Genomic DNA, 27,727 nt, shown 5'->3' on the forward strand with positions numbered 1-27,727 from the left:
TGCATTTCCCACCCTAGGCTTATACTCGAGTCAATACGTTTTTCCAGTTTTCTTAGGTAAAATTAGGTGCCTCGGCTTATATTCGGATCGGCTTATACTCGAGTATATACGGTATTTTGTATATTTTATCTTGTATATTTATCTAGTGTAATGCATTGTGTTGGGCTCTTTTCTGAATTGGGATTATGAAGATACTTACTTATGAAGATACTATTTTGTAGACACATGTACATCTGTGTGGGTACTTGTCTGGGGTTTACACGTCACGTCTCCACGTCACAGTTCAGTGTTTTCTGCCACACTTTAGTATTTAGGTTTGCTTCATTGTTTGTTTTGTAACTTTGAGAAAGGCTGGGATACCCCATCCAAAACGTCAGTCTTGTCAGTCTTTGTGATACTTCTTCATACGTCCTGTGTGATGCGGCCCGTGTGTTCATATATATATATATAATATATTGCAATCCTTTTTGACTATTTCAGCTTTAATACATTTATTTTTTCAGCCCTAGGTGACTCTGAGTATACTTACTTTTGCAATGGTGGAAAAATCATAGACTGGAGATTACAGGAACTGGGAGCAAAACATTTTTATGAGACTGGCTATGCCGATGATTGTGTAGGGTAAGACTGGTGTATCCTTTGCATACTTTTTCTTAAAAATAATGCCAATTCCATAAAGCTACTGATTCCCTATAATTTGCATTTGAGGATAATAACAGAGTACTTGTTGAATTCACATCCCTCTTGCCTCCTTTCTCTGCTGTACAATAAAATTATTAGAGTTCCATATACCCACCACAAAAAAGAGTAGTGCCAAAAATTGAATTATGCATTTAATAAGTCATTTACACTTTTGTATAAAGCATTTCCCTAAAATTATAGAAAAAATTATGTCTCAAATAATTGTCATAAAAAATGCAAATAGCCATACAGCCTTTAGTATCAATATTTTATGAAGGTGGCCATAAACTACTAATCAGGCTTTCTTCGAGGACAGTCAGCCACAGAATGAACAAAGGCAAGTGCATGAGGATCCACACATGAAATGGCCACTTCTCAGTTGTTGTGATCATTTGTGTACCTCTTCTATTCTCTTAAGCTCCTCTTCTTTTCTCCTTCTACCTGTGCACGATGCCGTGGCCAATGTGGTGTATCGACAGATGAAATATTAAATCTGTTCATTCCTGAACTGACAAACATCCACAATACATAGATATTAATAATTGTGTGCAATTTAAATTTGTTATGATATATCTATGGCCTGCTTAATGTCAGTCACATTTGCAGATGCAGATTGTATATGTAATCCAGAAGCCTGTTATCTAAAAAGCTTTGAAATAAGGGTAGGCCTTCTCCCATAGACTCCATTTAATCAACTAATTTATATTTTTACAAATTTCTTTTTTTTCTCTTTATTAATGATTTTTTAGTAGACTAAAAGTGTAGTGATCCAAATTACAGAAAGACTGTTTGCGCAGGATCCGGGGTTTTCCCGCATATTCTGGATAACACGTCCCAAACCTGTAGCTATAAAAACATGCACGAGTTCAGAGTGTAAAGTCTTCAGGAAAGCTTTTTTATGTGAAAGAAAATTAATGTTTCATTTTTTCATTTAAGTAATATTAGCAGTGATGTTCTTGTAGTTGCTGCATCCTAATCTGACTACATATGTTACAGTTTAGAACTGGTTGTTGATCCTTGGATTGAAGGGCTTTGGACTGCACTGCACAGCGAATTTATACCCAGAACAGAGAAAAAAAATACTGATCATATGAAAAACATGAGCACTGAGAAACCTGCTACAGATGAAGTACCTGAAAATCTGGAATTACGAATTCAAGCAATTAATCTTGAACACTCAGTGTTACCAAAGTATTCACTAGCTGAAAACACTGGGTCAGAGAGTAACAGAGTTATCAAACCTTCTCTTTTACACTCAGGATCTTTACTTTCCCAGAGTAACCTGAATGTGCCTGTTCTACCTTCTCCATACCTGGATGTGTGTGTTCTTGAAAGTGAAGGACAGGTGGGTTGAATTCCAAAAACATAATATTATGCTTCTCATTGTTGCAGTTTGATATTCTAAATCTCAAAAAGTTCTAGATTAATAATTTACTCAAAGAGGTAGAGACAGGAAATATTTTTCCCCCCTGTAAGGCAAATTATAGAAACATGGTTTTACCACCATCCTCTGGGTCTGGTAGCAGTTTTGGGTCTTTTTCGGACAAAAAAAAGTTAAACTTCATGGCTGTGTGTGATTTATTTATTTTTTTAAACCTCACCTACTATGTAATTTATAATTTGTGTATGTCACGGTCGGCACCCTAAACCAGAACAGATGCCAAGTTCCCTTGTCTCGGCTCGGTTTCACCAGTAGTGTGACCGCCTTTGGCTTCGGGAGGAGCCCTCAGCTACTCAGATGCCACCTGGACTTATCGAGAGGAACAAGGCGAGGAGTTCTGGCAAGCAAAGGGGCACGACTGTTGTTAAAGTCAGTTAGGCCGAAGATCACGGTACAAAAGGAGTAGGCAAGTTCATAGTCAAGCAAGCTAGGTCGAGGCAGGCAGATATCAAGGAACGTCAGATAGGCAAGGGTCAACCGGGTATTCAATCAGAAGGATGAGACGAAATCAGAATCGAAGTACAAGCTGGGGTCAGGTTACGGATATCAGAATAGTCAGGAACAAGCCGGGTCAAACACAGGAAACACAATCAGGATACAAGAACAAACGCACAAAGGCTCAGGAAGGACCAGGAATCAAATCCTATCACGGGCAATGAAAAATGGCAAAAAGTCCCTTTAAATGCTTTGAATTTCACGCCATTGCGCACTGACGTCATCACGCCAGCGCGCATACGCTTTAACAATGCGGAAGTGCGCGCGCGCGCACTTAGGAAGGAGCCGGCACAGAGGGAGGATGGCGCGCCGAGCCGGTAAGGCCCTTTTTCTTACAGTGTAATTCAAATACAAGTGGCCTTAAAGTGGACCTGTCACCCAGACATAAAAAGCTGTATAATAAAAGTCCTTTTAAAAGGTAATCAACTTGAAAAAGGAACTAAAATGTTCTGAAAGCTTGCTATGGTTATCTTAGTTAGCCAATAAAGGTATCACCTTTATACTACTTTTGTTATTTTTTATTTCAAAAGGGTTACCCTGTAAACAAAATTAAACAAGAAACCCAAAATCCATTTTTTTATTACCACATCCATACCCATTCTAAAAGCATTTAAAAATCCCAGCTGTCAGTCATATATTGCCTGCCCCACCTCTACTACAGTTACTACAGTAATTTGCACTACAGTTACTTTCACTTTCAATTCAGAACTTCTTACCGTGTTTCCCCGAAAATAGGGCCTCCTCTGAAAGTAAGGCACCCCCCCTTTTCACCCCCCTCAGAAAGTAAGGCAACCCCCCGAAAATAAGACACCCACCGATGGAATCCTTTAAGCGCTGCGACCACTGTGCGCTGCCTGTGTGGTCTCTCTCGCGCCATCGCGACGTCACCACTCAATGTGTTGTAACACTGTGACGGCGCGAGTGAGATCACGCAGGTAGCGCACAGGGGAGAGAAGGCAGGAGAAGACGAGGGCCAGTACCGGTAAGAATGAAAATGTGACAAAGGGGTGCAATGAAAAAGGCACATGAGGATCAGAAGGGGTTACTAAAATGGTAATTTCCCCCCCCCCCCGATTCTCTTGTGCCATTTTGATTCCCCCCTCTGATCCCCTCTGTGTCATTTTAAGTGACCACCCTCCCCCCACCCAGATACCCCAGTGTCATTTTTTTTACCCTTAGGCATGAGCACAAAAAGAAAAAGCTACTCTGTGGAGTACAAGAGGAGAATCGTGGAAGATTCTTGGGGCCAAAATCTTCACAAGTGGCGAGCAGAGTATGGTAAACTGATTGAACAAGTGGAAAAGGGAAATGCTAAAAAATGCTAGTGTGGATCAGGTCGGCAACCATTATTTTCTGAGCTGGATCTGATCTGTGAATGGGTTGTTGACAGGAGAGCAAAGGCTTTGGTTGTGAATAGGGCTCAGATTCAAGAATTTGCCCTTGCAATGGCACCCCACTTTGACATAGCCCACGAAGACTTCAAAGCATCACAACACTGGCTTGATAATTTCCTTCAGCGAAGTGAACTGTCTTTAAGAAGATCCACAACATTGTGGAAGATGCTCAAGTTATTAAGCGAGCACTTGCATTCAAGTCCTTTATTGATGATATTAAATTCTCTAAATACAATCTTTCCAACATGATTGCTATGGATGAAACTGCAGTGTTTATGGGCCAATCATCTCAAACAACAATTGAACAGCGGGGTGCCTCCTCAGTGTACATTCCCTCCACTTCTTACGAAAGTGCACGCGTTACCTGTATTTTGGCAATTCGTCTGGATGGAACTAAAATCACACCTCCTAATCATTTCTAAGGGCAAGAAGGAAAAGATTGAACGTGTGGAATTTTTGTTCTTGAAACTGAAAAAGCCTGGGCCACACAAGCAGTTATAAGAAAGTGGGTTGATTTAATACTGCCACTTGTTATGCGAGGGGGCTAAAGAGGTCTGCTAGTCTGGGATGCAGCCAGCACTCACCGTGCTAAAGATATAAAGTAATTTCTTCATGAAAGAAAAGTAGATCAAGTAACGATTCCCGCAGGAATGACGGCCTATCTCCAGACTCTTGATATTGCAATAAACAAGCCATTCAAGGACAATTTGCACATGGAAATTAATGACTACATTGAAAATAGAATGGAGAGAAATCAGCGTGGAAACTTTGTGAAACCTAAAGTGCAAGAGATTGTGACTTGGGTGAAGAATTCATGGGAGAAAATCACTGACAGTTGCATTGAACATGCATTACAAGCTACCTTGATAAGAAGTACTCATTTAAGGACAGTGCTATTGCTAAACATGAGAAATTTGGTCCACTGATTCTGAAAGAAATGGAGTCACAAGTAACTGACCTGGAACTTCAGGGTGTGGATTATGATGAGGTTCCAGAAGATGATAACTTGATTGTCATTGAATAAATGTGTAAATGTACCATACCGTAGATTGTTGTACATGGAAACAATGGCAGCGTTGTAACAAGAAATTGGATCCACAGTTTGTCTGGTTATGCTGGTCTGTGATGACAACTACCGTTATTATTGTACCATATAGAAGTAATAAATTTCCTTTTTTTTCAAAAATAAATGTGTACTGTATTATTCTTCATGGAAAAATAAGACATCCCCTGAAAATAAGACCTAGTGCATATTTTGGAGCTTAAAAAAATATAAGACAGTGTCTTATTTTCGGGAAACAGGGTAGATGTTGCTGCTTTCCTCACATTTCCCCTCCCTCCTCCCCATGTAATTATGTAACCAGTGCATGGACATGGGCATCAGGTCCCCCCATACTGGCACAGATATAAGATATTGGCAGGATGCAGTGCCTGCTTTGATAACAGTGCCCACAAAATGGTGCCTGCCTGCCTGCTTGCTGCAATTGTGAATTCCAAGGCTGAAGAAAATACGATTAAAACAATTTATATAGTGTAAGTAAAGTTTATTTTGCTTGACAAACACAATAGAAAAAATTTGGAATTAACCAAAATCTTGACCAAAATCTCCTTTATTGGGGATGTCTTGCTAATAGCCTGTTGTCTATTCCATTTGCACAACAGCATGTGAAATTGATCAGTGTTTCTACCTAAGTGGACAGTTGTATTTCACAGAATTGTGATTGACTTGGAGTTACATTGAGTTGTTTAAGTGTTCCCTTTATTTTTTTTTGAGCAGAGTATGTGTGTATATATATATATATTTCCCTCACGTCCCTTGGCAGCACTTACTTAGAGAGACGTCATACCTAGGGTAGGAAAAACACTGCCTTCTCCAATAAATTATTCAGCCCCCTTCTCCCATAAAACCCTCTACCCTACACCAGCCTTCAGTGTTTTTTTCCTACCGGAAGGATTACACCGTACTTTGCCTGGGCGCCTGTCAGACGACCGTGCCTCCAGATGCTGCGTAAGTCCAGGGCGTCATTCAGACGAGTGTGCCCCCTGTAATGTGGTAACTGGAGTACCCTTACACTGAAGCCCATGAAGGCTTGATATGGGTCGCCAATCGAACAATTGTGCTTCCCGAGTGTAGGGCACGCTGTGCATGTGTCCCAGAGTTGCTGCATATTTCTTGGAGGCACCGGCGGTGATGGCACTATCTCGCACCGCGCTGCGAGAAGGCTGGTTCTTAAACTGGCTGTTGTGGCGGTGCATGGCCGCTCCCGGGTTTACTCCTGCTGCCTGTCCATGCAAGTAAAGCACTCCATCTCTGCCTGTAAGTATGCATCTTTATGATGCTTTAAGATATTGTTTTTTGTATCTCTGACACGGAGGCACTCTTTTATTGTTGTTTCAGCAATGGCTGACACTGCTCCAGAGAAAGTGGAGAAGGGGAAATCTAAAGAAAAGGTAAAGTGCAAAGAGAATCTATCTAAAGGGAAAAAGGATTTAAAAAAGCCACCTTAAATCTCCTGCTTGGGCTGTGAAGTTAAATTCAATTCCTTAGAAGGTTAAAAGTTATGCTGTACCTGTAAGGAGAAGCCACTCAGGTGGTGCTGATGAGTTAGTATCTTGGAGGAAAGGGGCTTATGCTTCAAGCCTTTGAATCATTTAGTCAGCAGAAGCCTAAAGAATCTCTGAAAGCTGAGGGGTCTCTTTATGAAGATTGGTCTTCTGATACTTCCCTTGGGGAAGGAACCTCAAAGTGTAAATTTGATTCTGACTCAGAGGAAGGAGAAATTTCGGATTCTGAGGAATTTTTTCCAGTGGATGACATAGGAGCCTTGATTGCGGCGGTCAGAGATACAATGGGGCTGGAAGAGTCTTCTGAGCCTCCCAAATAAAAAGTAAATTGTTTGCTAACATAGGTAAACGTAAAGCATCTTTTCCATTTGATGAAGAATAAGATTCTAAATCAGTGGGCAGTATTGGATATAAAATGGGGCTTGCAAAAGAAATTGAATTTACTTTTCCCCTTTGATGTTGAAGACGCAAAGTTCTGGGATACAACTCCTAAACTAGATCCTCCAGTAACCCAAACAGTTAAGAGGACTACTTTACCCTTGGAAGACAGTACTGGTCTCAAGGACCCTATGAATAGAAAGGCAGAATGCGCTCTAAGGAAGGCTTACCTTGCAGCCGCAGCTGGGTTTAAACCGGCAATAGCAGCAGCATCAGTAGCTCGGTCACTCAAAGTTTGGATTATGCAGTTGGAGAAGGCCTTAAAGAAGGGAATTTTAAGAGAAAATATCAAGAGAAAATCTTTTATCGGATATTCCCATGTTGATGTCTGCATCGGACTTTTTAACTTTAGCCTTGGTTGATATGTTAGCCAAAACGACCTCTTTCGCCACATCTGAGCTGATATTGCGTCTAAGAATTGTCTTCTTAACTTACCCTTTGAAGGAGAGAAACTTTGAATCAGAGCTCGAGATGCTAGTGGAGAAAAAGTCAGATGATAAAGTGAGAAGCCTGCCTCAGGATAAAAGATCTTTTAAGTGTACTTTTTTCGAGGCTCTAAGACCTCTTATGGATATAGACAAGACTGGAGAACTAGCAAATGTCTAAAGATAGAACCTTTGGACAGTCCAGAGGAAAATCCTCAAGAGGAAGGGGGCGCCCTAGCTTCTGGCAGAAGGCCTTTTCGGCATGACAATTTACCAGTGGGAGGAAGACTAAGATGGTTCGTCCGAGAGTGGGACTTCGGACGAATGGGTGCTCCAATTAATAAGATTAGGTTATGCCATGGAGTTCAGTCTGCTTCCTCCAACAAGATTTTTAGAATCCCATCTTTCTAAGGAAAGTCTGGCAGAGCAAGCAATGGAAGCTGCTATCCAGGAATTCCAAGATATGGGGGTGTTAGTTCCGGTACCTCTGGAAGAAAGATTTTTGGGAGTTTATTTTCCAATTTTTCTTGTTCCAAAACCAAACAAAGTACAGAACCATTTTGGACTTAAGATTTTTGAATCAATTCATTCACAAAAAGAAGTTCAAGATGGAGTCGATAAGATCCACATTGCTTACTATTCACAGGGAAGAGTTATGTGCACCCTGGATTTACAAAATGCATACCTGCATATTCCCATAAGAGAATGTCATCAGAAGTTCCTAAGAGTAGCCATAAGAAGGCCATCAGGTACAGAACACCTCCAGTTCACAGCTTTACCATTCGGAATATCAAGTGCCCCGAGGGTATTCACCAAAGTTTTGGTTGTGGTAGCAGCATACCTAAGGACCCAGGGTATTGCAATTTCTAAGTGTATTCCAGTCACTAGGCTGGCTAGTAAATTGGTAAAAGTCCAATCTACATCCCTCGACAGAAGTAAAATTCTTAGGTATGTTATGGAATACTGTAAAGGGCAAGATCTTCCTTCCTCAAGAGAAAAGAGAAAAAATCAGGAGAAAAATTTACGAATTTCAGAGAAGAAAACTTTCCTCGGTTAAGCAGGGTCTAGAGATTCTAGGTCTCTTCTCAGCAGCCTTAGAAGCGGTTCCTTGGGGGGGGGGGCGCTCATACGAAGAACCTACAGAGATATATGAATTTGGTTTGGGATCATCAAAGGAGGTCACTACATCAAAAACTTTGAGTGCCCCAAGAGGTAAAAGACTCTCTTACTTTGTGGCTTCATCCAAAAAATCTTTCAAGAGGCGCCCAGATGTTTCCAGATCCCCCCATACTAATCACAATGGATGCAAGTGGAAAGGGTTGGGGGGCCCATCTAGGAAACATTGTAAAACAAGGTATTTGGGAAGACGAAAAGGTTCATCTGTCATCAAATTCCCTGGAACTAGAGGCAGTTTGGAAGGCTCTGCTTGCTTTCAAATCCCTGATAAAGGGTTGCGAGGTCCTAATACATATAAACAATGTGACTGTAGTCTACTGCATAAATCACCAAGGAGGTTCAAGAAGCAGAGATTTAGTCGAAAGAATCAAAAAGATTCTTTGTTGGGGAGAGAAAAAATTAAAGAGTTGGTCAGCACGCCATATTGCAGGACGCAACAATGTTCAAGCAGATTTTCTAAGCCGCAGGCCTGTGCTTCTGGGAGAATGGAGCCTGGATCAGGAAACATATTTACAGATCTGCAGTTTATGGGGTCCCCCAGTAATAGACCTCATGGGCTCAAAATACAATACAAAACATCAGAGGCTTTTCTCTCTAACAGCCAGACAGGGGAAAGAGGTGGTAGATGCTATGGCTCAACCGGTTCAGCCGGGCATATGTGTTTCCACCGATTCCCATGATAGCAAGAGTGGTCAAGAAGATCGCTCTTTGCTCCACGGAAGTAATTTTGATGCTCCCTCCTGGCCCAGGAGAAATTGGTACTCCGATCTCCTCCAACAAGTCCTCCTTGGCATCTCCCAGTAAAGGAGAATCTTCTCTCTCAAGGTCCAATCCTGCATCCAAACCCAGCAGCCCCAAGTCTCACAGCCTGGAGACTGAAAGGTAATCACAGGGAGTTTCTTCTCCAGTTATTGAGATTCTGTTACAAAGCAGAAAGAAGGTGAGAAATTTAATTTACCAAAGAGTCTGGATTTCTTTCAGAAAATGGTGTTCCAGCAAAAGTCCAGAAGCAGCCCCAGTATCAGTAATTTTGGATTTTTTGTATGATGGATTCCAGAAAAATCTCGCTCCAGCTACACTTAAGGTTCAGATTGCAGCTCTATCTGCCTTCCTAAGTAAGGCTTTGGCGGAACATCCTCTTATTAGAAGATTTATAAAGGCTGCTCAGAATATTAAGCCGAAAAATAATACCCTTAAATTGGTAAATTGCATTTTTTTCTCTTGGCTGCAAAGTTAGGCTGATGGGGTCTCTATATTATGTGTTCACAGCTATGGCTTACACTGCTGCTGCTGATAAAGGGGAAATCAAGGAGAAGTTAAACGAGAAGAATAAAAGCATGTGAATCCCCAATTAAATAGAAAGAGGTGTTAATGAAAACAAAAAAGGCTTCTGCAATATTATGTTTGGGATGTGATACAAAACCCTCCCCGGGAGAAGGTGAGAAATTGTGCAATATATCTGTAAAGCAAAATTAAAAAATCCTACAGCTGGGGCAGAGGAATTAGTATCCTGGATGAAGGAAGCTATGATGCAAGCTTTTGAATTCTTTAAACAGCCTGCGCATAATAAAGAGTCTTTACAGGATAATAGCCCACTCTATGAGGATATTTCCTCAGAGTCTTCTGCAGGGGAAGGCATCTCAAGGTTCAGACCTGACTCTGATTCAGATGAGGAAAATTTTTCAGAGCAGGAAGATTTTTTTCCCTTGCATGAGATTGATAATCTTATTGTAGCAGTAAGAGAGACTGAGGTTGGAAGAATCATCTCTAAACCCCCTAAAAATCAAGTAAATTATTTGCAAATATAAATAGGCGCAAAGCCTCTTATCCTATTGATATAGCAATCAAAGAACAAATAAAGAAGTAGTGGTCTATCCTTGACAGGAAGTGGATACTGCAAAATAAATTTAACATGCTTTTTCCATTTGACCCTGATGAGGTAAAATGTTGGGAAGACGTTCCTAAACTGGATTCACGAGTAGCTCAAACAATAAAGAAGATAACACTTCCTTTAGAGGACATCACTGGCCTTAAGGATCCTATGGAGAGGCAAGCTGAAGGGGCTTTGAGAAAAACCTATTTGGCAGCTGCAGCAGAGTTTAAACCAGCAAAATGGCTGCATAAGTAGCCAGATCTCTTAAAGTCTGGATTTCTCAGCTGGAAAAAGCCCTTAGGAAGGGCATCTTGAGAGAGAAGCTGTCAGCTGACTTGCCTATGCTTGCTTCTGCATCAGCGTTTTTAACGGAAGCCGTTTTAGCTTCTATTGATGATCTGGCAAAAAACACAGCTTTTGCTGCTTCAGCTGGGAGGACTTTTTGGCTAAAACAATGGGTCCCTGACATAGCCTTTATAAATTGGTTACTTAATTTACCCTTTGAGGGGGAAAAGCTTTTTGGGTCAGAACTGGAATTACTAGTAGAGAAAAAAATCTGATGACAAGGTAAGGAGCCTACCTCAGGAAAAACTACAAGACGTTTGTACTTCATATAAGTACAGACAAGACTGGAGAAGTAATAAATCATCAAAAGATAGGCCATATTACCAATCTAGAGGTAGACCTGCAAGATGGAGAGGTCGTCCAAGCTTTAGTGGCCTTTCTCAGCATGACTCCGTATGGGGGAAGACTAAAGGACTTTCTTCAAGAGTGGAAAAAGATAACAAGAGACAGTTGGGTTCTTCAACTAATGTTATAGAATTAGAGTCTTTTCCCCCAATAAAATATGTAGAAACGTTGGCTCCAGTAAAAGATTTAGTAATACGGGCTTTGGAAGATGAGATACAAGAATTCAAAGATTCCAATGTTTTGGTGCCAATACCGCACAGCGAGGAGTTACTCATAAATAATACCAAAACCAAATGGGAAATTCAGAACAATAATAGACTTAAGATTTCTAAATCAATTCATCCTAAAGAAAAGATTCAGAATGGAGTCCTTAAGATCCACAATTGCAACACAAAGAAGAGGTAATGGTTATCTTGGATTTACAAAATGCTTATCTACATTTTCCTGTAAGACCTTGTCATCAAAAATATTTAAGGCTGGCCATAAGAAGGGGTACAGATTTACAGGTACAGGTACAGTTTACAGCCCTACCCTTTGGAATTTCAAGCGCCCCAAGGGTTTTTACCAAGGTTATGGTCATAGTCGCTGCTCACCTAAGAACTTTAGGTGTTGCTATAATACCATACCTAGACGATTGTCTAATAAAGGCAAGATCAACTATGGTGCTTCACCATCCCCTTTCCATTATTTCAATCCCTGGGTTGGCTGATAAACTGGGAAAAATCAAATCTGCTCCCTTCAGAAAAATTAAATTTTTAGGCATGTCTTGGGATACTGAGAAGGTAGAATCTCTCTTCCACAAAGGAAGATTTCAAAAATCAAGGAACAAGTACAACATTTCCAGAAAAGGGAAAAATCCACTATAAGACATTGTCGAGAGATCCTAGGCCTTTTTTCTTCAGTAATAGAGCCAGTCCCATGGGCTCAGGCTCAAATAACCAATCTTCAGTGATTAGTAAACTCAATTTGGAATAATCACAGATCCTCTCTAAATCACAAAGTTTCTGTGCCTCACAGGCTAAGGAAAACTCTGGATTGGTGGCTTCTAACCGAGAACCTCTTAAATGGCTCCCCTCTTTTTCCAGCTACACCTCAAATTATTACAACAGATGCAAGCAAAAGAGGTTGGGGTGCTTATTGGAGAAACCAGATAAAACAAGGTTCCTGGGAAAAAGAAATGGTTCATCTTCCATCAAATTCCCTAGAGTTAGAAGCAGTATGGAGGGCTCTGCTATCCTTCAAAAAGTCCATAAAGGGTTGCAATGTTTTGATTCACACAGACAATGTGGCGGTAGCATATTATATAAACCATCAAGGAGGTTCCAAAAGCAAACATCTAGAATCAAGAACATTATTTATAAAAAATAATTACTTTGGCAGAACTGCACTTAGAAAGCCTCTCAGCACGTCATATTTCAGGCCTTTCAAATACAAAGGCAGATTTTCTGAGCCGCAAAAGTATACTCCCAGGAGAATGGAGTCTAGTGAGGAGAACCAGAAATAGACGTAATGGCTTTAAAGCACAACAAAAAACTTGATTCTTTTCACTGATGGCAGGCCAGGGGGAAGAGGCAGAAGATGCCTTGGTCCAGGATTGGGCATTTACTCGGGCATACATTTTTCCCCCATTTCCCATGATAGGGAAAGTGATTTCAACTTGCACAGCAGAAGTAATTTTGATTGCTCTGGCCTGGGCCAGGAGGAGCTGGTATACAGATCTACCAGTCCTCTCCATCAGTCCTCCATGGGTCCTTCCAGTGAAAAACGATCTCCTATCTCAGGGATCTGTGTTTCATCTGAACCCCGCCGCTCTACAACTGGCAGCGTGGAGGCCGAGAGGGATATCATGGTAAGACATGGGTTATCAGCTTTGGTTATTGAAGATCTTCTTTATTTTATTTGTCAATCAAGACAGTGTTTCTAGTAGCTATATGCTCTGCGAGGCGTGCAGGGGAAGAGCCATTTCTTCAGACCTTCCAGGACAGGGTCGTTTTGAGAGCACATCCAACCTTCAGGGCTAAAATGTCATCTGAATTTCATAATAGTTGAAGTTATACTCTGTGTTTTTTCCTAAACCAAAGGATAGTAGAGAAAGAAAACTTCATTGTCTGGACATTAAGAGATGCATTCATTGCTACTTAACAAGAGTCCAACCATTCAGGATTTCGAAGGAGGGCAAAACTGCATCAAAAATGACAATTTCCAGCAATTTCTGTTGCATACACATCGGTTGGAAAACCAGTTGCAGAAGAGCTTAAGGCCCATTCAACCCATGCAGTCAGCCTCACGTGCTAACAGCAGTGGAGTGTCTTTGGATCAAATTTGCGGAATAGCTTCGTGGTCAAGCTTTAGAACTTTCGCAGAACATTACGGACTACATGTGGGTGCACCCGCGGAAGAAGCTTTTGCTAAGGCTGTCCTTAGCTCAGTTATAAAGAAAACACCCCCCTTAGAGTACTGCTACTCAACTTTCTAAGTAAGTGCTGCCAAGGGACGTGAGGGAAAGAATGAATTTATACATACCGTAAATTCCTTTTCCCTCAGTCCCGAAGGCAGCACATTGTTCCCTCCCTAAATATTAAAATATTTACAGCATTATTGGATTCTGTCTTGCTTATTATTTACTGAGGCATCTTGGGAGAGGGAATGCATTATGAGGTAAGGGGGGGGCGTGTCAAACTTTATTGGAGATGGTGTTTTTCCTTCCCACAGATGGGGAATGTATAAATTCATTCTTTTTTGTAAAAAAAAAAATCAAATTGTGCAGTCAAAATAGAACAGAACAGTCAACTTTATTTTTTAGACCTTTCTCAGCTCAAACATGTCCTTAACCCAATTATATACACCCAAAGTAGACAACACAATAGCATATACAGTAACATGTCAATGTATATAATAGAAACATTAATAACAGTCACACTGCGCAGGCTGCTTAATCTAATGCTTTACTACGCTGCCCTGGTTGTTGGGGGCCCCAAAACTAAGTTACAAATCTATCATTTAGGCTGATGCCACACGCGGCGTAGGGCTGATTATTTCGGCAAGCGTTTTAAATCAGCCCTACGCCTGCTACTTGTGCCTGCACCCGAATGAATGGAATACGCTCGGGTGCAGGCACATGTAGCCGATATACGCATGAAAACGCGAGAGAATGCAAAGTCTCGCGTTTTCTTGCGTATATCGACTACATGTGCCTGCACCCAAGCGTATCCCATTCATTCGGGTGCAGGCACAAGTAGGAGGCGTAGGGCTGAATTTTAGGCAAGCGTTTATCCGCTTGCCGAAAATTTCAGCCCTACGCCTCGTGTGGCATCAGCCTTATACGGCTTTTTATAATACTTTCCTCTTCATTGCTTGATTTGTCTTATTTTTTGGAAACTGTTATATAATATTGAACTATGCACTGTATGTATTGATATTTCTTGCTGTAGTAATTATATATTGCGTCTGGCTTATTATGTTGATTGAAAAACCCAACATAATGTTGTTCGTCTTTTTTTTTTCTTTTTTTTTTTTACACAAACAGAAAAAAGAAAAAGAGTAATCGGTAAATAATGTGTGCAGATGGTTGTCTGAAAACAAGTCATACTCAGTAATACACTTCACATTTTTTAAAATTCTAACCCATGCATCTGGCGCTTCAGTTGGCAAAAAATAGTTCTATAGATAGTGTTTGGGATGCTTAATTTAATTATGTTGGGTTGAAAACCCCAACATACTGTTCTTCAACTTTGGCTTATTCTTCCGTTTCTTCTTATTCTTAGCGCCTGCCATTTTCTAAACGCTACTCCTCCTACAGTTTTAGGGGTACAACACCCAAACTCCCCACACTTCTTCGCCCTATAGCGGAGCAGGTTGCTTGTGCTTTTCTAAGCGATCCGGCCCCCCCCCTCTTTTTGTGGCGCCCCTCCGAACACCCCAATTTTCCCATTGACTTTGACAGGGAAGATTTTCAAACTGCTGCCACACTTACAGCTTTGAAGCTACACCCCCCAAACTTGAATAACATAATAATGGGGTCAGCCCGAATGAAACAGCGACATTTGTTGGATGACCCCAAAGTGGGAGGGGCCAACAACAGCCAATCAAATTTCACCCATTGACTTTTATGGGAAAATTGAAACTGCTGCCAATCTTACAGCTTTGAGGCTACATTCCCCAAACTTAAATCACATAGTCATGGGGTCAGCCTGAATGAAAATATGATGATTGTAGGATGCCCAAAAGTGGGCGGAGCTGTGAACAGCCAATCAGATTTTACCTATTGATTTGGCAGAAATTCAACCTGCTGCCATTCTCACAGTATTAACCCCAGGGTCCCCAAGCTTTTTACACTTGGTCACTAGGGGACTGCAGTTTTAGTTTTAAAAGTGGGCGAGGCCACCAGCAGCCAATCAAATTTCACCTATTGATTTTTATTGGTTTGATGCCAGAGTTCCCAAACTTTGCACAGTCAGTCACTGGGTGACTACGCATTCAAGTTTTTTTTTTTTTTTTTTTTTTTTTAAACTGCAAAGTGGGAGGGGCCAACAACAGCCAATCAAATTTTACCCATTGACTTTTATGGGGAAATTGAAACTGCTGCCAATCTTACAGCTTTGAGATTACACTCCCCAAACTTGAATCACACAGTCATGGGGTCAGCCTGAATGAAAATATGATGATTGTTGGATGCCCAAAAGTGGGTGGAGCTGTGAACAGCCAATCAGATTTTACCTATTGACTTGGCGGAACTTCAACCTGCTGTCATCCTTACAGTAATAACACCGGGGCCCCAAACTTTGCAGGGTTAGGCACCAGATAAGAAAAAGTGGACGGAGCCCCCAACAGCCAATCAGAGTTTACCTATTGACTTTCAATGGGGAAGTTAAACCTGCTGCCATTCCCACAGTATTAACCCCAGGGTCCCCAAACTTTTCACAGTTGGTCACTAGGGGACTGCAGTTTTACTTTTGAAAAGTAGGCGGAGCCACCAACAACCAATCCGATTTCACCTATTGATTTTTATTGGTTTGTTGCCGGGGTTCCCAAACTTTGTATAGTCAGTCACTGGGTGACGACACATTTACGGGTTTTTTTGTATTTTTTTAAATGGGCGGAGCCACCAACCGCCAATCAGATTTTACCAATTGACTTTTAATGGGGAAATTCAACCTGCTGCAATTCTCACAGAATTAACCCCAGGGTCCCCAAACATTTCACAGTTGGTCACTAGAGGACTGCAGTTTTAGTTTTTTGAAAAGTGGGCGGGGCCACCAACAGCCAATCAGATTTCACCTATTGAATTTTAATCGGTTTGATGCCAGGGTTCCAAACTTTGTATAGTCAATCACTGGGTGACTATGTACTCAAGGTTTAGGAAAAGTGGGCGGGGCTGCCAAAAGCCAATCACATTTCTTTCATGGTTTTCAGTGGGGAAATTTTAACTGCTGCCATTCTCGCATGTTTAATGTCAGGGTCCCCAAACTTTGCACAGTTTTTCACTGGGTGACTATGTTCCAAGTTTAGAAAAGGGGGTGGGGCCAACAACAGCCAATAAGATTTCAACTTTAGACTTTATATGTTTACATTTAAACTGCTGCGATTCTTTAAATATTAATACTAAGGTCCCCAAACTTTGCAGAATTAGTCACCAGGTAACTGCGGTTCAGAGTTGGGAAAAGTGGGTGGAGCCACCAGCAGCCAATCAGATTTGAACTATTGGTTTTCAATGGGGAAATTCAACCTCATGCCATTCTCACAGTATTAACACCAGGGTCACTAGGAGACTGCATTTTTAGGTTTTAAAAAGTGGGTGGAGCCACCAACAGCCAATCAGACTTCACCTATTGAATTTTTTTGGTTTAAATGTAAAATTCTGCCTTTCTCACACTATTTATGTAAGGGTTCCCAAATTTTGCACAGTCAGTCACTGGCTCACTACGTATTCAGGGTTAGAACAAGTGGGCGGAGCCACCAACAGCCAACCCATTTCCACCCATTAAATTTCATTGGTTTATATTTAACTGATGCCATTATTTAAGTATTAATTCCAGAGTTGTTAAACTTTCCAGAGTTACTCACTGGGTATTTGCCATTCAAAGTTAGAAAAAAGTGGGTGGAGACACCAACAGCCAATCACATTTCATCTATTTACTTTCAATGGTGACATGTAAAATGCTGTCAGTCTCACAATTTTTATGCCTAAATTCCCAAACTTTGCACAGTTGGTCAGTGGGGGACTGCAATTCAAAAATAGGAAAACTGGGTTGTGCCACTAACAGCCAATCAGATTCCATCCATTGAATTTTATTAACTTAAATTTAAAATGCTGCCATTCTCACACTATTTATGCCAGGGTGCCCACTGTTTGTCACTGGGTGACTTCCACTAAAGGTTAGAAAAAGGGGGGCGTGGTCACCAACCACCAATCACAATTCACCTATTGACTCTTATTGGTTTAAATTTAAACTGTTGCCGTTCTGTAACTATTAATCCTAGAGTCCCCAAACTTTGCAGAGTTAGTCACTGGGTAACTGCAGTTCCAGGTTAGAAAAAGTGGGTGGAGCCACCAATCAGATGTCACTCATTGACTTTCAGTGGGGAAATTTAAATTGCTGCCATTCAGACACTATTAAAAGTTTGCACAGTGGTTTTTACTATATAACTGTGGTCCAAGGTTAGAAAAAGTGGGCGGAGCCAACAACAGATTTGATTTCATTCAGTGACTTCACGTTTTTCAACCCAACATGAAGTTTGTTCTCAAACTTCCCTTTCAAGTTTTGATTGCTATTGTATCCCATAGGTCCAAAGCTTGCTGTGATGTGGGTAGTAGTTTCAGTGATGTGTCTCTTCAGTGTCTCAAAAGTCCGACCCTGTCCCCGTATTTCCACAGTTGGTCACTGGGGGACTATGGTTAAACGTTAGAAAAAGTGGGTGGAGCCAACAGCCATTCAGATTTCACCCATTGAATGTTATTGTTTTAAATTTAAAATAATGCCATTATGACATTATTTAGGCAAGGGTCCCCGAACTTTGCACATGTTGTTACTGGATAACTATAGACAATTTCACTAATTTATTTAAGTTGGGAAATATAAATTGGGGCTATTTTTACACATTTAATGCCAGGGTTCCCAAACTTTGCACTTTGACATAAGGTCAGAAAATGTTGGCACACCCCCCAACTGCCGGTAACAATTCACTTATTGCCTTTTATTGGTTTGCCCGGGTCCCTAAACTTTGCAGAGTTAGTCACTGGGTAACTGCAGTTCAAAGTTAGAAAAAGTGGGCAGAGCCAGCACCACGTCAGGCATCCTGGATGCCTGAGAGGGCCAAATTGATGCCCACATTGCTAGTGCAGAGTGCTCAATAGTGCACAATAGGGGCTTTTTGCTGCCCCTGGTAACTTGCCAGGCACTGCCACCTGAGGCAAGTTTCTCAACTGGATGGAGCCAACAACAACCAATCAGATTTCATTCAGTGACATTCAATTCACATTTTTACAAACATGACTGTTTTTTGTATGAGCTGTATAACTAGATTGGTATTAGGACAAAAAGAAAAATACAGCTGGTGTGCCACAAATTGTGAAATTCAGTGAGAAGGCTCAATCACAATGGTGTAGGTTTCGCCAGGTCTACTAATAGGTACCATGTAAAAATAAAAAAATCCACTGGAGAGCCAAATGCGTTCTCGACTGCACCAGAGGAAGGACCCCAGAGGTCCGAAACATGTAGTGCGTGCTATGCATCTCTAAACTAATAAACAACACAGAAAGCATTTGGCTCTCCAGTGGATTTTTTTATTTTTATTTTTAGATTGGTATTAGGACCCTCCAACAACCAGCATAATTGTTATTAATGTTTCTGCTGTATGAGTACATTGATGTGTTTTACTTGTACTTGCACAATGTTTTATATGGAATATTTATGCTATATTCCTGAAGATGGTCTTTTTATGGTTCTAGCACATGTACACTTTATTCTTCACCTAACTGCAAATTACAGTTTAAGGGCTGACTGGTTTGAGGCCATGGTTGTCTTGAAAAAAGTCCCAGTTGGGACCAAAATGTAAAGCTGGCTGTTTATGCTATTTTGAATACACAATTTCATATTTTCCACAAGAAGTCTTGATGTTGGGGTTATAGCAAAGATTTAAGGACATATAGAAGGGAAGTTTCTTGCATTGTAATTTGTGATAGGAACGCAAAGCTCATCCCAAATAATCATTATGAAATAATGGTGGTTTTAAAGGAGACATATCCTATAAAAATTATGAATGTACCAGGGAATTATACTCCTCTAGATATAGAAGGATTGTGCTAAAAAAGTTGTGTTTCCCGCTGATTTATTGAGAAATTCCACAAAAACCCCACTAGCCCTGCCCATCTGTTCCACTTCCTGCTGGCTGAATTCTCTGGATGAGCTGGGGAGCCGGCGGCCCTCCATACACTGCACTGTAGGATAGGAACCAATCAGCAGCTAGGCTGCCCTGATAGGGAACTGAAGCCTGTCTTTGCTTGTGTGAGTGCCAGGCTGTGATTGGCTCTCCCCCTCCTACTGTGCTTCTGGCAGGGACCATTAGGACACACCCACTCTCCATTTCAAACTTGGACAGAGAAGTGATATGATCTATAGGGAGCTCCAATAAAGGGGCCATTTTTACAGAGAGGATTAATGTTTAGCCCAAAGTGAAACCAGCACCGTATATTATTCATAATTGCCTACAAAATTAGGGTTTTTCCCATTTATCCAATATGTCTCCTTTAATATATTTGTGGACATAAAAAGGGCATGATTTACTGTAAAGGATGTAAAATTTGACATTTTTCTTGTAATTTGTTGTGTTGCGTTTCTGTTTAATTGAGGGGAAAATGTTTGCTTTTATATTTTCCCGCGATTAAGCCTAAGCACAGCAAGTAAAGTAAAGTTGTGGTGAATCCCGTTTTAGCGTACCTCAAGGCATTTTCAGGAAAATGTGTTGCCCGTAGTAGCAATTTTTTTAATGCAGGTGAAAAATCTCCCAATAGTCATGCTATCTAAAGGAAAGCTTGAAAAACTTTTAGACTTTGTTATTTAGAGGTATGCCATTTGTTCTAATCTTTATAGACAAGCAAACAGTTAATGAGAAGAATGCCATGGTTGCTGTACATTCATGGAAACTGTATGAAACAGATTTAATTCAGATTTAGATTTGCTTTAAACATGAAACATGGTTCTTATTTCAGTTGTCTGCTTCTTTTCAGAGTACAGACCTTTCCTTGCTTTATCCAGAAGAGAAGATTTTTAATATTTCTATAATACAAGCAAAGGAGCTGACATCTGCAGATGCAGTGAAGACTGTATTAATGCTAGAGTTGGATATTTCAGTAAGTTTAAGTTTCTCTCTCATAGTGTCTGTGTAACTAATTTATGCTTGCACTAATTATTCCTGTAGAAGATTGTGCTCATGTATTATTTACATTGTTAACTTTAGAAATGCTTTGCAGCTTGGTACTTTGGAGTAGAAAGACATGGGTACCCATTTTAGATTCAGGAGAATGTCTACTTTCCAAAAAAATATGACTTTCTTGGGTGAGCATACTTTTTACTAGCTTTATCCCATATATAATGATGTAAATGTGTTGAATTTGCAGGATCTGAAATGACAGAAATGATAGATCATATGGGGGTATGTTCACATTGGGGCCCCTACATGCCACATCCTTAGGTAAACCTATACATATTGGGCATCAAACTGTTCAGAGGACCCCTGGCGTTCAAATTCAGGGTGTTTTATCTTGGTACCTAATGCTAATGTGGGAGATAAGATGCTGCAAAGTGGAAGCTTTGAGGGGATTTTTGGAAATGTAATCAAAATTGCCAGCTTTAGGAAAGCTTTGCGGCTTGGTAATTTTGAGTAGCAAGTAGAAAGACATGGGTACCCATTTTGAATTGGGAATGTGTAATTCCCAAAAATATAAAATGACAGAAGTGATAGATCATATGGGGGTCAGTGGACCCCTGGCGTTCATATTTAGGTTGTTTTATTCGGTTACTTCATCACCTGTAGGAGATACTATAGACTGGAAGCTTTGAAGCGATTTTTTAAAAACTTCACAAATTTTGATTAAAACCTACAACTTTAGGAAAGCATTGTGACTTGATAGTTTGGAGTAGACAGACAATTGTGCCTACTCTGGATTGCCCAGAATCTGTTCTTTCCAGAAATGTGTAATTTTCTGGGATAAACCTTCTGTTAGTGGATTTTTTGGCCTTGAAATCTAAAGTATGCAGCTTTCTGGAGCAGTGCTTTGGAAATTTGGTAGTTTACTGCTGGGAGTTTTTGACCTATACAAGTGAGAAATCTCCATAAAACTATATATATTTGGTATTGGTGCGTTCAGGAGACATGGGACTTTCCAAATCAGTTGTATTTTCATGCATAAAATAATTTTTGTTTCTGGTATGTGTGTTTATATTATGGAAAATATGATTTTTTTTTAATTTTGTAGACATTTAGAAGCCTATATCTTGTTACAGAATTGGAATTACACCAAAATTCTACAAAATTTTGAAAGCTTAGTTTGTCCTGAAAAAAACGATACATTGTTTTCCTGGGTAAACTAAAAGTACCCCCGAAGAAAGGCCCCTAAAGTGAAACAGTGCAAAATGTTCAAAAACTGTCTGGCAGTAAAAGTTCCACTTTGGTTCAAAATGGCTGGCAGTGAAAGGGTTAATAGGGAGTAGAGATTGTCTTCCACCTCTTCCCAGTCACTTTTCTCTTTATCTTTCGTTGGATGGGTTGACCAAGTGCCAGCAGTTAATAAAACAAAGGATCTTAACCTATGAGCCAGGACCCAAAATGTTGTAACCATGCTGTTTAGTTTGGGGCTTTTTGATTTTCTCTGATTAAATAAAGGACAATTGTTGTTAAAAGGCGATACTTCATTTTAGACTGAAGGTTATAGACATCCAAGCTTAATAATGGGATATTGATGTACAACTACTTCTGGTATTTAATGGCATTTTTGCTATGTGCTGAAGCTGGTGGCATACAGGGAAAGGCTTTTTAAAGCGTATTTTCGATGTCAAAGAATTGACTGAAACCAACTATTCTGCATTAACGCCTCAAACAAATGGTTTGGGACAGAGATCCATCTATTTAAATTTTCTGCTATGGCATGTTTAATTTTATCAGACACAGTGACAAGCAGACCGTTGAGTTTTGAGCTTTATGGCTCTGCGAGGTAGCAACACAGCATCAGCCTGTTGGCAAGCACACACACGATGGATTTCACCATAGAAACGTGAAAGTTGGTATTGTGGCACCAAAATCTGTCCTGTGTACACTAATAGGTCCATGCTTAGCCTGTCAGTGCAGTTGCAGAGACTGGGCTGAAGGCAGCTGATACACCAGTGAAGAAAAAGCACAGTGTGCTCTTGGCACCTGGCATCCTGGCAAAATAGAATGGCTTGCCTGGTGTCTCAGTTAAAAAAAAAAAAAAAAAAAGGAATTACTATTTTATAAATAGTATTTCAGTACTGGATTATGTATAAGGAGCAAAACTATTTAGCCAGTATAAAGGAGGAAGTGATGATGGAAAATTTTGTATGCATATTCTCAGAATGTATAGCGAATGTGCAATTAGTGGGTAATAGTGAGCATAATGTTATCTCATGTATATGTATGTATATCTTTATTTATAAAGCGCTACTTATGTACGCAGCGCTGTACAGTAGAATTCATTAATACAGACAGGGGGTTAAAGATAATGGATAAATACAAAGTACAACAATAAATACAAATAAATACAAGGTACAGTTGCAATAAGAGTCAGAAACACAAGATGAAGGAGGTCCCTGCCCCGTAGAGCTTACAATCTATATGGGAGGGTAACTAACAGACACAAATAGGCAAATATAAGTGCTATAGGTCACAGTGGGTGACATTACAGTATATTTTAATAAATATACACTGGGGCAACAATTTTACATTTAACCTCCTTAAGGGACTGTCCTTCAGAGCATAGATTAGGGCATTATGTTTTCTGCTAAAAACACAGAACAGAAATGGTTGTCGTTCAAAATAATAATAAATCATTACTGTTCTCAGTTTACTCCCTTAAGAATAGAAGTAAATGAAGGAGTGCTAAGAACCACCCCATGTGACTTAATTTGAAAGTAAAGAAGTAAATAAGGAAAAATAGTAATGGTAATAATATGGTTATAATGGAAACAGAAAAGGCAAATATGCTAAATCAGTTCTTTTCCTCTGTGTATACAAAGAGAAGCCAGAGTTTCAAGACCCACCCAATAGCTGCACTGTTGGCTTAGCTCAGTCTGGTCAGTGGTTGACACAGGACATGGTACATAAAGGTTTACTAAATGTGAAAAAGGCACCAGGGCAAAATGCAATACACCCTCGGGTACTGAGAGCAGTTTTAGACCATCCTCTATTTCTAATTTTCTCAGGCTTTTTTTCATCTGGTATGGTACCTATGAATTGGAGAAAAGATTATATAATTCAAATATTTTAAAGGGGATTACAATCTCACCCTGGCAATTAATAGGCTAGTAATTTTGGAATCTGTGGTGGGAAAATTATTTAAAGGCTTGTTAAGGGATCACATTCAAAATTAGTTCTGGAGAATGGCATTATGAGCAGCAATCAGGGTTGGGACAAATTTTTTATGATGAGGTTAGTAAGAAAATTTTTAAGAAGCTGGACAGGACCAGTTGACCCAAAATTTACACTTAATGGGGCGTCTTAATCTACTGAAAATGAATTTTCTCCCCAACTTTTTAGAATGGCATCCTCTCAAGGGTCTGCCCACCAGAAGTCTCCTGGTTTTTACCTTTTAAACAATGTTGCAAAGGGCAAACTCCTCCAGCAAGACAGGTCTATCAGTCTGCTTGCTTTTGTTACATTGTTTCAACAGTCTGAGCCATCATGGCAGAGAATAGGAAAGGACAGGCAAAGCTGCTTTAAATAGCAATAATATATAAAAATAACTTACAAATTTACAAATTTGTAATGAATGTATATTGCAAAGCTGCTTAGGCTTTTGTTTTGTTTTGTTTTATTAAGCAAATTTTTTTTTCTGGGTTGACTTGTTATTTTAGGTGACAGGTCCCCTTTAAGAAACCCTACCCTTATATAACATGGATGTATGTATTTTCCTATTTTGCATTTTGGTTATTTCTTTTAAAACACTAGATAATATTATATACAGATAATGTGTTATACCATTTTATACCCCTTCATTGTTTGAGGGTCTTGGGGGTGCAAGGTGATACAGGAATGCTTTTTGGTTCCAGATTACATTGGTTTTTTTTTCTTTCCACAAGAATACTTCAGCAGAATTCCAGCCTGGAGATTCATTTTCCATAATCTGTCCTAATCCCCATGAAGAAGTGGAGATGCTTCTTGAGAAACTTACTTTGGCAGAAAAAAGGGACTGCCAAGTACACTTGGGTGTCAAACTTGGAACAAAAAAAAAAGGTAAATATAGCTGGTTAATATTTAGTTAATGTTACATACATGTTTATTATGTTTCTAAGTTGAAATGTACTATTCACACATTTGTCAAGTGTACTGGAGTAGTGCTGGGCGGTATACCGGTAAAAACCGATCACCGGTGTTTTTTTTGAAACCGATATGTATTTTCTACATACCCCCATACCGGTGTGCTTGAATACTTCCGGGTGCGCACGTGACGTCAGCGCGCACGTGACGTCAGCGCGCACGTGACGTCAGCGCGCACACTCTACAAAAGCGCCATCGCATTCAGAGTCGGATACCAATGTGAGCTGTCGGGGGTGGGGGTGCCTGGCAAGTAATTATATTTTATGTGAAGGGGATGGGGGGGGTGTTATTTATGTGAAGGGGATGGGGGGGTTATACTTATGTGAAGGGGATGGGGTTGTGTTTGGGGGGGTTGTGATGGGATGGGGTGGGGGGTTATATTTATGTGAAGGGGATGGGGGGCTGTTTGGGGTGGGGGGGGGGGGTGTGCGGATGGGGGGGTGTTTGGGGTGGGGGGGGGTGTGCGGATGGGGGGTGTTTGGGGTGGGGGGGGGTGTGCGGATGGGGGGTGTTTGGGGTGGGTTGGGGGGGAGTGTGCGGATGGGGGGTGTTTGGGGTGGGGTTGGGGGGTGTGTGCGGATGGGGGGGTGTTTGGGGTGGGGTGGGGGGGTGTGTGCGGATGGTGGGGTGTTTGGGGTGGGGGGGGTGCGTGCGGATGGGGGGGTGTTTGGGGTGGGGTGGGGACGTGCGTGGGGGTGGGGGGGCTGCGTGCGGATGGGGGGGTGTTTGGGGTGGTGGGGGGGGTGCGGGTGGCGGGTGTTTGGGGTGGTCACCTAATCATGCATGGGGAAAAAAAAATACCGTCAAATACCGTGATACCGATATAATTTTGAAAAATACCGTGATATAAATTTTTGGTCATACCGCCCAGCACTATACTGGAGTAACTTTGTTGTGCAATGTACCAGCTAACACCAGGACTATCTATATAAAACTAGGGATGCACCAAATCCAGGATTTGGTTTGGCATTTGTCCTTTTCGGCAGAATTCGGCCGAATCCATGGTCCTGGCCAATCTGAATCCTAATTAGTATCTGCTAATTAGGATTTGGGAGGGTTAAATGTCACCGTGTGAAATAGTGTTTGCTAATTAAGTTCAGTATTTGGCCGAATCCCCAACGATGGATTCAGCCAAACCCCTGAATCCAAAAAACTGGGTTTGGTGCATCCCTATATAAAATCTCTTTTATTGAAAAAATAATCTATGAAAATCATGTATGAAATGCTACAAACATTCTTAGAATGCAGCAGTGAGATAACTGATTCAGTAAAAAATCATGAAAATCAGTTTGATCTAGTAATCTCAAATGAACATACTAAACCTTTAGCAGGAGCTATAATGTAATTACAGCATAAGACGAAGATCATATGCAGTTAAGTACCTTTGAATATATAATTCTAAAAATATTCAATTTAAAATTCTTTCTTGGTACAAGCGGTTTGTTAATGGGACACCAGTAAGACAAGTAAGACACTTTCATGACTAATTATGTGTGGGCCTTATTGTGTGTTCAGTTTGTTGCATTATTGCTACTACAAGCTGTGTAAGAACCCAGAGCAACACAATGTGAATCCAATGTACAGAGGTTAGCACAGACAGAGTGTGCAGGCAGAACATTTTACCACTCATCCAAGTTGCTTCTTCAGACAACTGAAGAAGCCACACAGATGAGTGGTGAAATGTTTTCAAGAAAACTCATAAATGTCTATTTTAGACTTAAAGGAGAAGGAAAGGTAAAAACTAAGTACGGTAAGCTTTATCAGAAAGGTAAATACAGCCATAAGCACTCACAGAAATGCTGCACTAATTTCTCTGGCAAAAGAAACAATATTTGTTGTCCCCCCCCTCAGGAATGTGGATCTGATTCCTCATAGTCTAGGCTTCTGATCATCTGAACAGGAGAAATATGTGGAGACTTAAGGGCACTATTCAGAGAACTGAAGGTATGCCTGCAGCTTGAGATTCACTCTTTATTAGCCCATCCTTCTCCTTTAATTCTACTAGATACTGTATATCATGACCTGGATGAATGAGAATCTTTATAGACAGACACAGAATCCCTTAATTCAGTGTATTACATCCCCTTTAACATTACATCCCCTTTAACAGCATCTCTGGGTTGTCTTATTTATATGTGGCAATAAATAGGAGGTGAACTGCACTTTGATTCAAGCACTGACTGCATTAGGCAAAGCTTTATACAAGAGAGTCATGTGGGTGGAGGCATGTAGGTGTGCAAGTTATGAAGCTGTAGGAGGCACAACGCTGGATTTTTTAATCTGAGGTTGGTGCAGAAACTTGCAGGAGGAGGGGTTGAAGAATGAGCGCTAAGGGGCACACTCTTGTTCCCTTAAGTGCTCTTGCACTTGCACCCCCAAGGGGAGCCCTTATTATGTCACTTGACTTGAGACTTGACCTTAGACTTGAGGTCATGAAAAGCATTGCTTGTGGTTGTATCAACAATCTTAAAATAAACTAAATGGTAATACTGTCCACCTTTTTCAGTTTTGTGTATCTTTTCTAACAATATGTAGAAGGTTTGGCCACAAATGAAAACATAATTAACGATATAGGGTGGTATCTCAGGGGGTAACACATCTGCTGTGCAGTGCTGGGGTCCTTAGTTGAATTCTGGCATAGGCACTATCTGCAAGTTGTTTGTATGTTGTCCAAGCCCACTCCAAAAAAACTTACAGTAGGGTAAAATCAAAAGTCAATCAACCAGCCAGTATGTTAATGAGATAAGGACCTTAAATTGTAAGCTCCACTTGGGCAGGGACTGATGTGAATGATGTAAATTCTCTGTAAAGTTCTGCATAAAATTGTTGACAAGAAAATAAATAAATAATGGATATAAGGAAGTATAGGACTAGTGTTTGTAGTGCTAGAGGCACTTTTAGGTTTATAATTGCAGTGAAATGTTAAGTAAATAAACACCTGCCCACTGTGGCTTATAAAACACGTACCACTACTAAACAAAATGGATACCGACAGACGATA

General features: G+C 40.6%; 1 protein-coding gene across 3 annotated transcripts in view; it reads left to right on the forward strand.

Moving 5' to 3' along the window:
* The window catches only part of mtrr (5-methyltetrahydrofolate-homocysteine methyltransferase reductase), a 206,346-nt gene that overhangs the window by 81,808 nt on the left and 96,811 nt on the right, over positions 1-27,727 (forward strand). For all 3 annotated transcript variants that reach the window (XM_031903494.1, XM_018094927.2, XM_031903495.1), the window contains exons 4-7: positions 504-621; positions 1,678-2,026; positions 20,405-20,527; positions 24,489-24,642. In XM_031903494.1, the coding sequence (XP_031759354.1) occupies positions 504-621; positions 1,678-2,026; positions 20,405-20,527; positions 24,489-24,642 (744 nt within the window). The remainder of the gene's footprint in view (positions 1-503; positions 622-1,677; positions 2,027-20,404; positions 20,528-24,488; positions 24,643-27,727) is intronic.

The sequence above is a fragment of the Xenopus tropicalis genome, chromosome 6 (genome assembly GCF_000004195.4).
Source record: "Xenopus tropicalis strain Nigerian chromosome 6, UCB_Xtro_10.0, whole genome shotgun sequence".
Taxonomy (NCBI): domain Eukaryota; kingdom Metazoa; phylum Chordata; class Amphibia; order Anura; family Pipidae; genus Xenopus; species Xenopus tropicalis.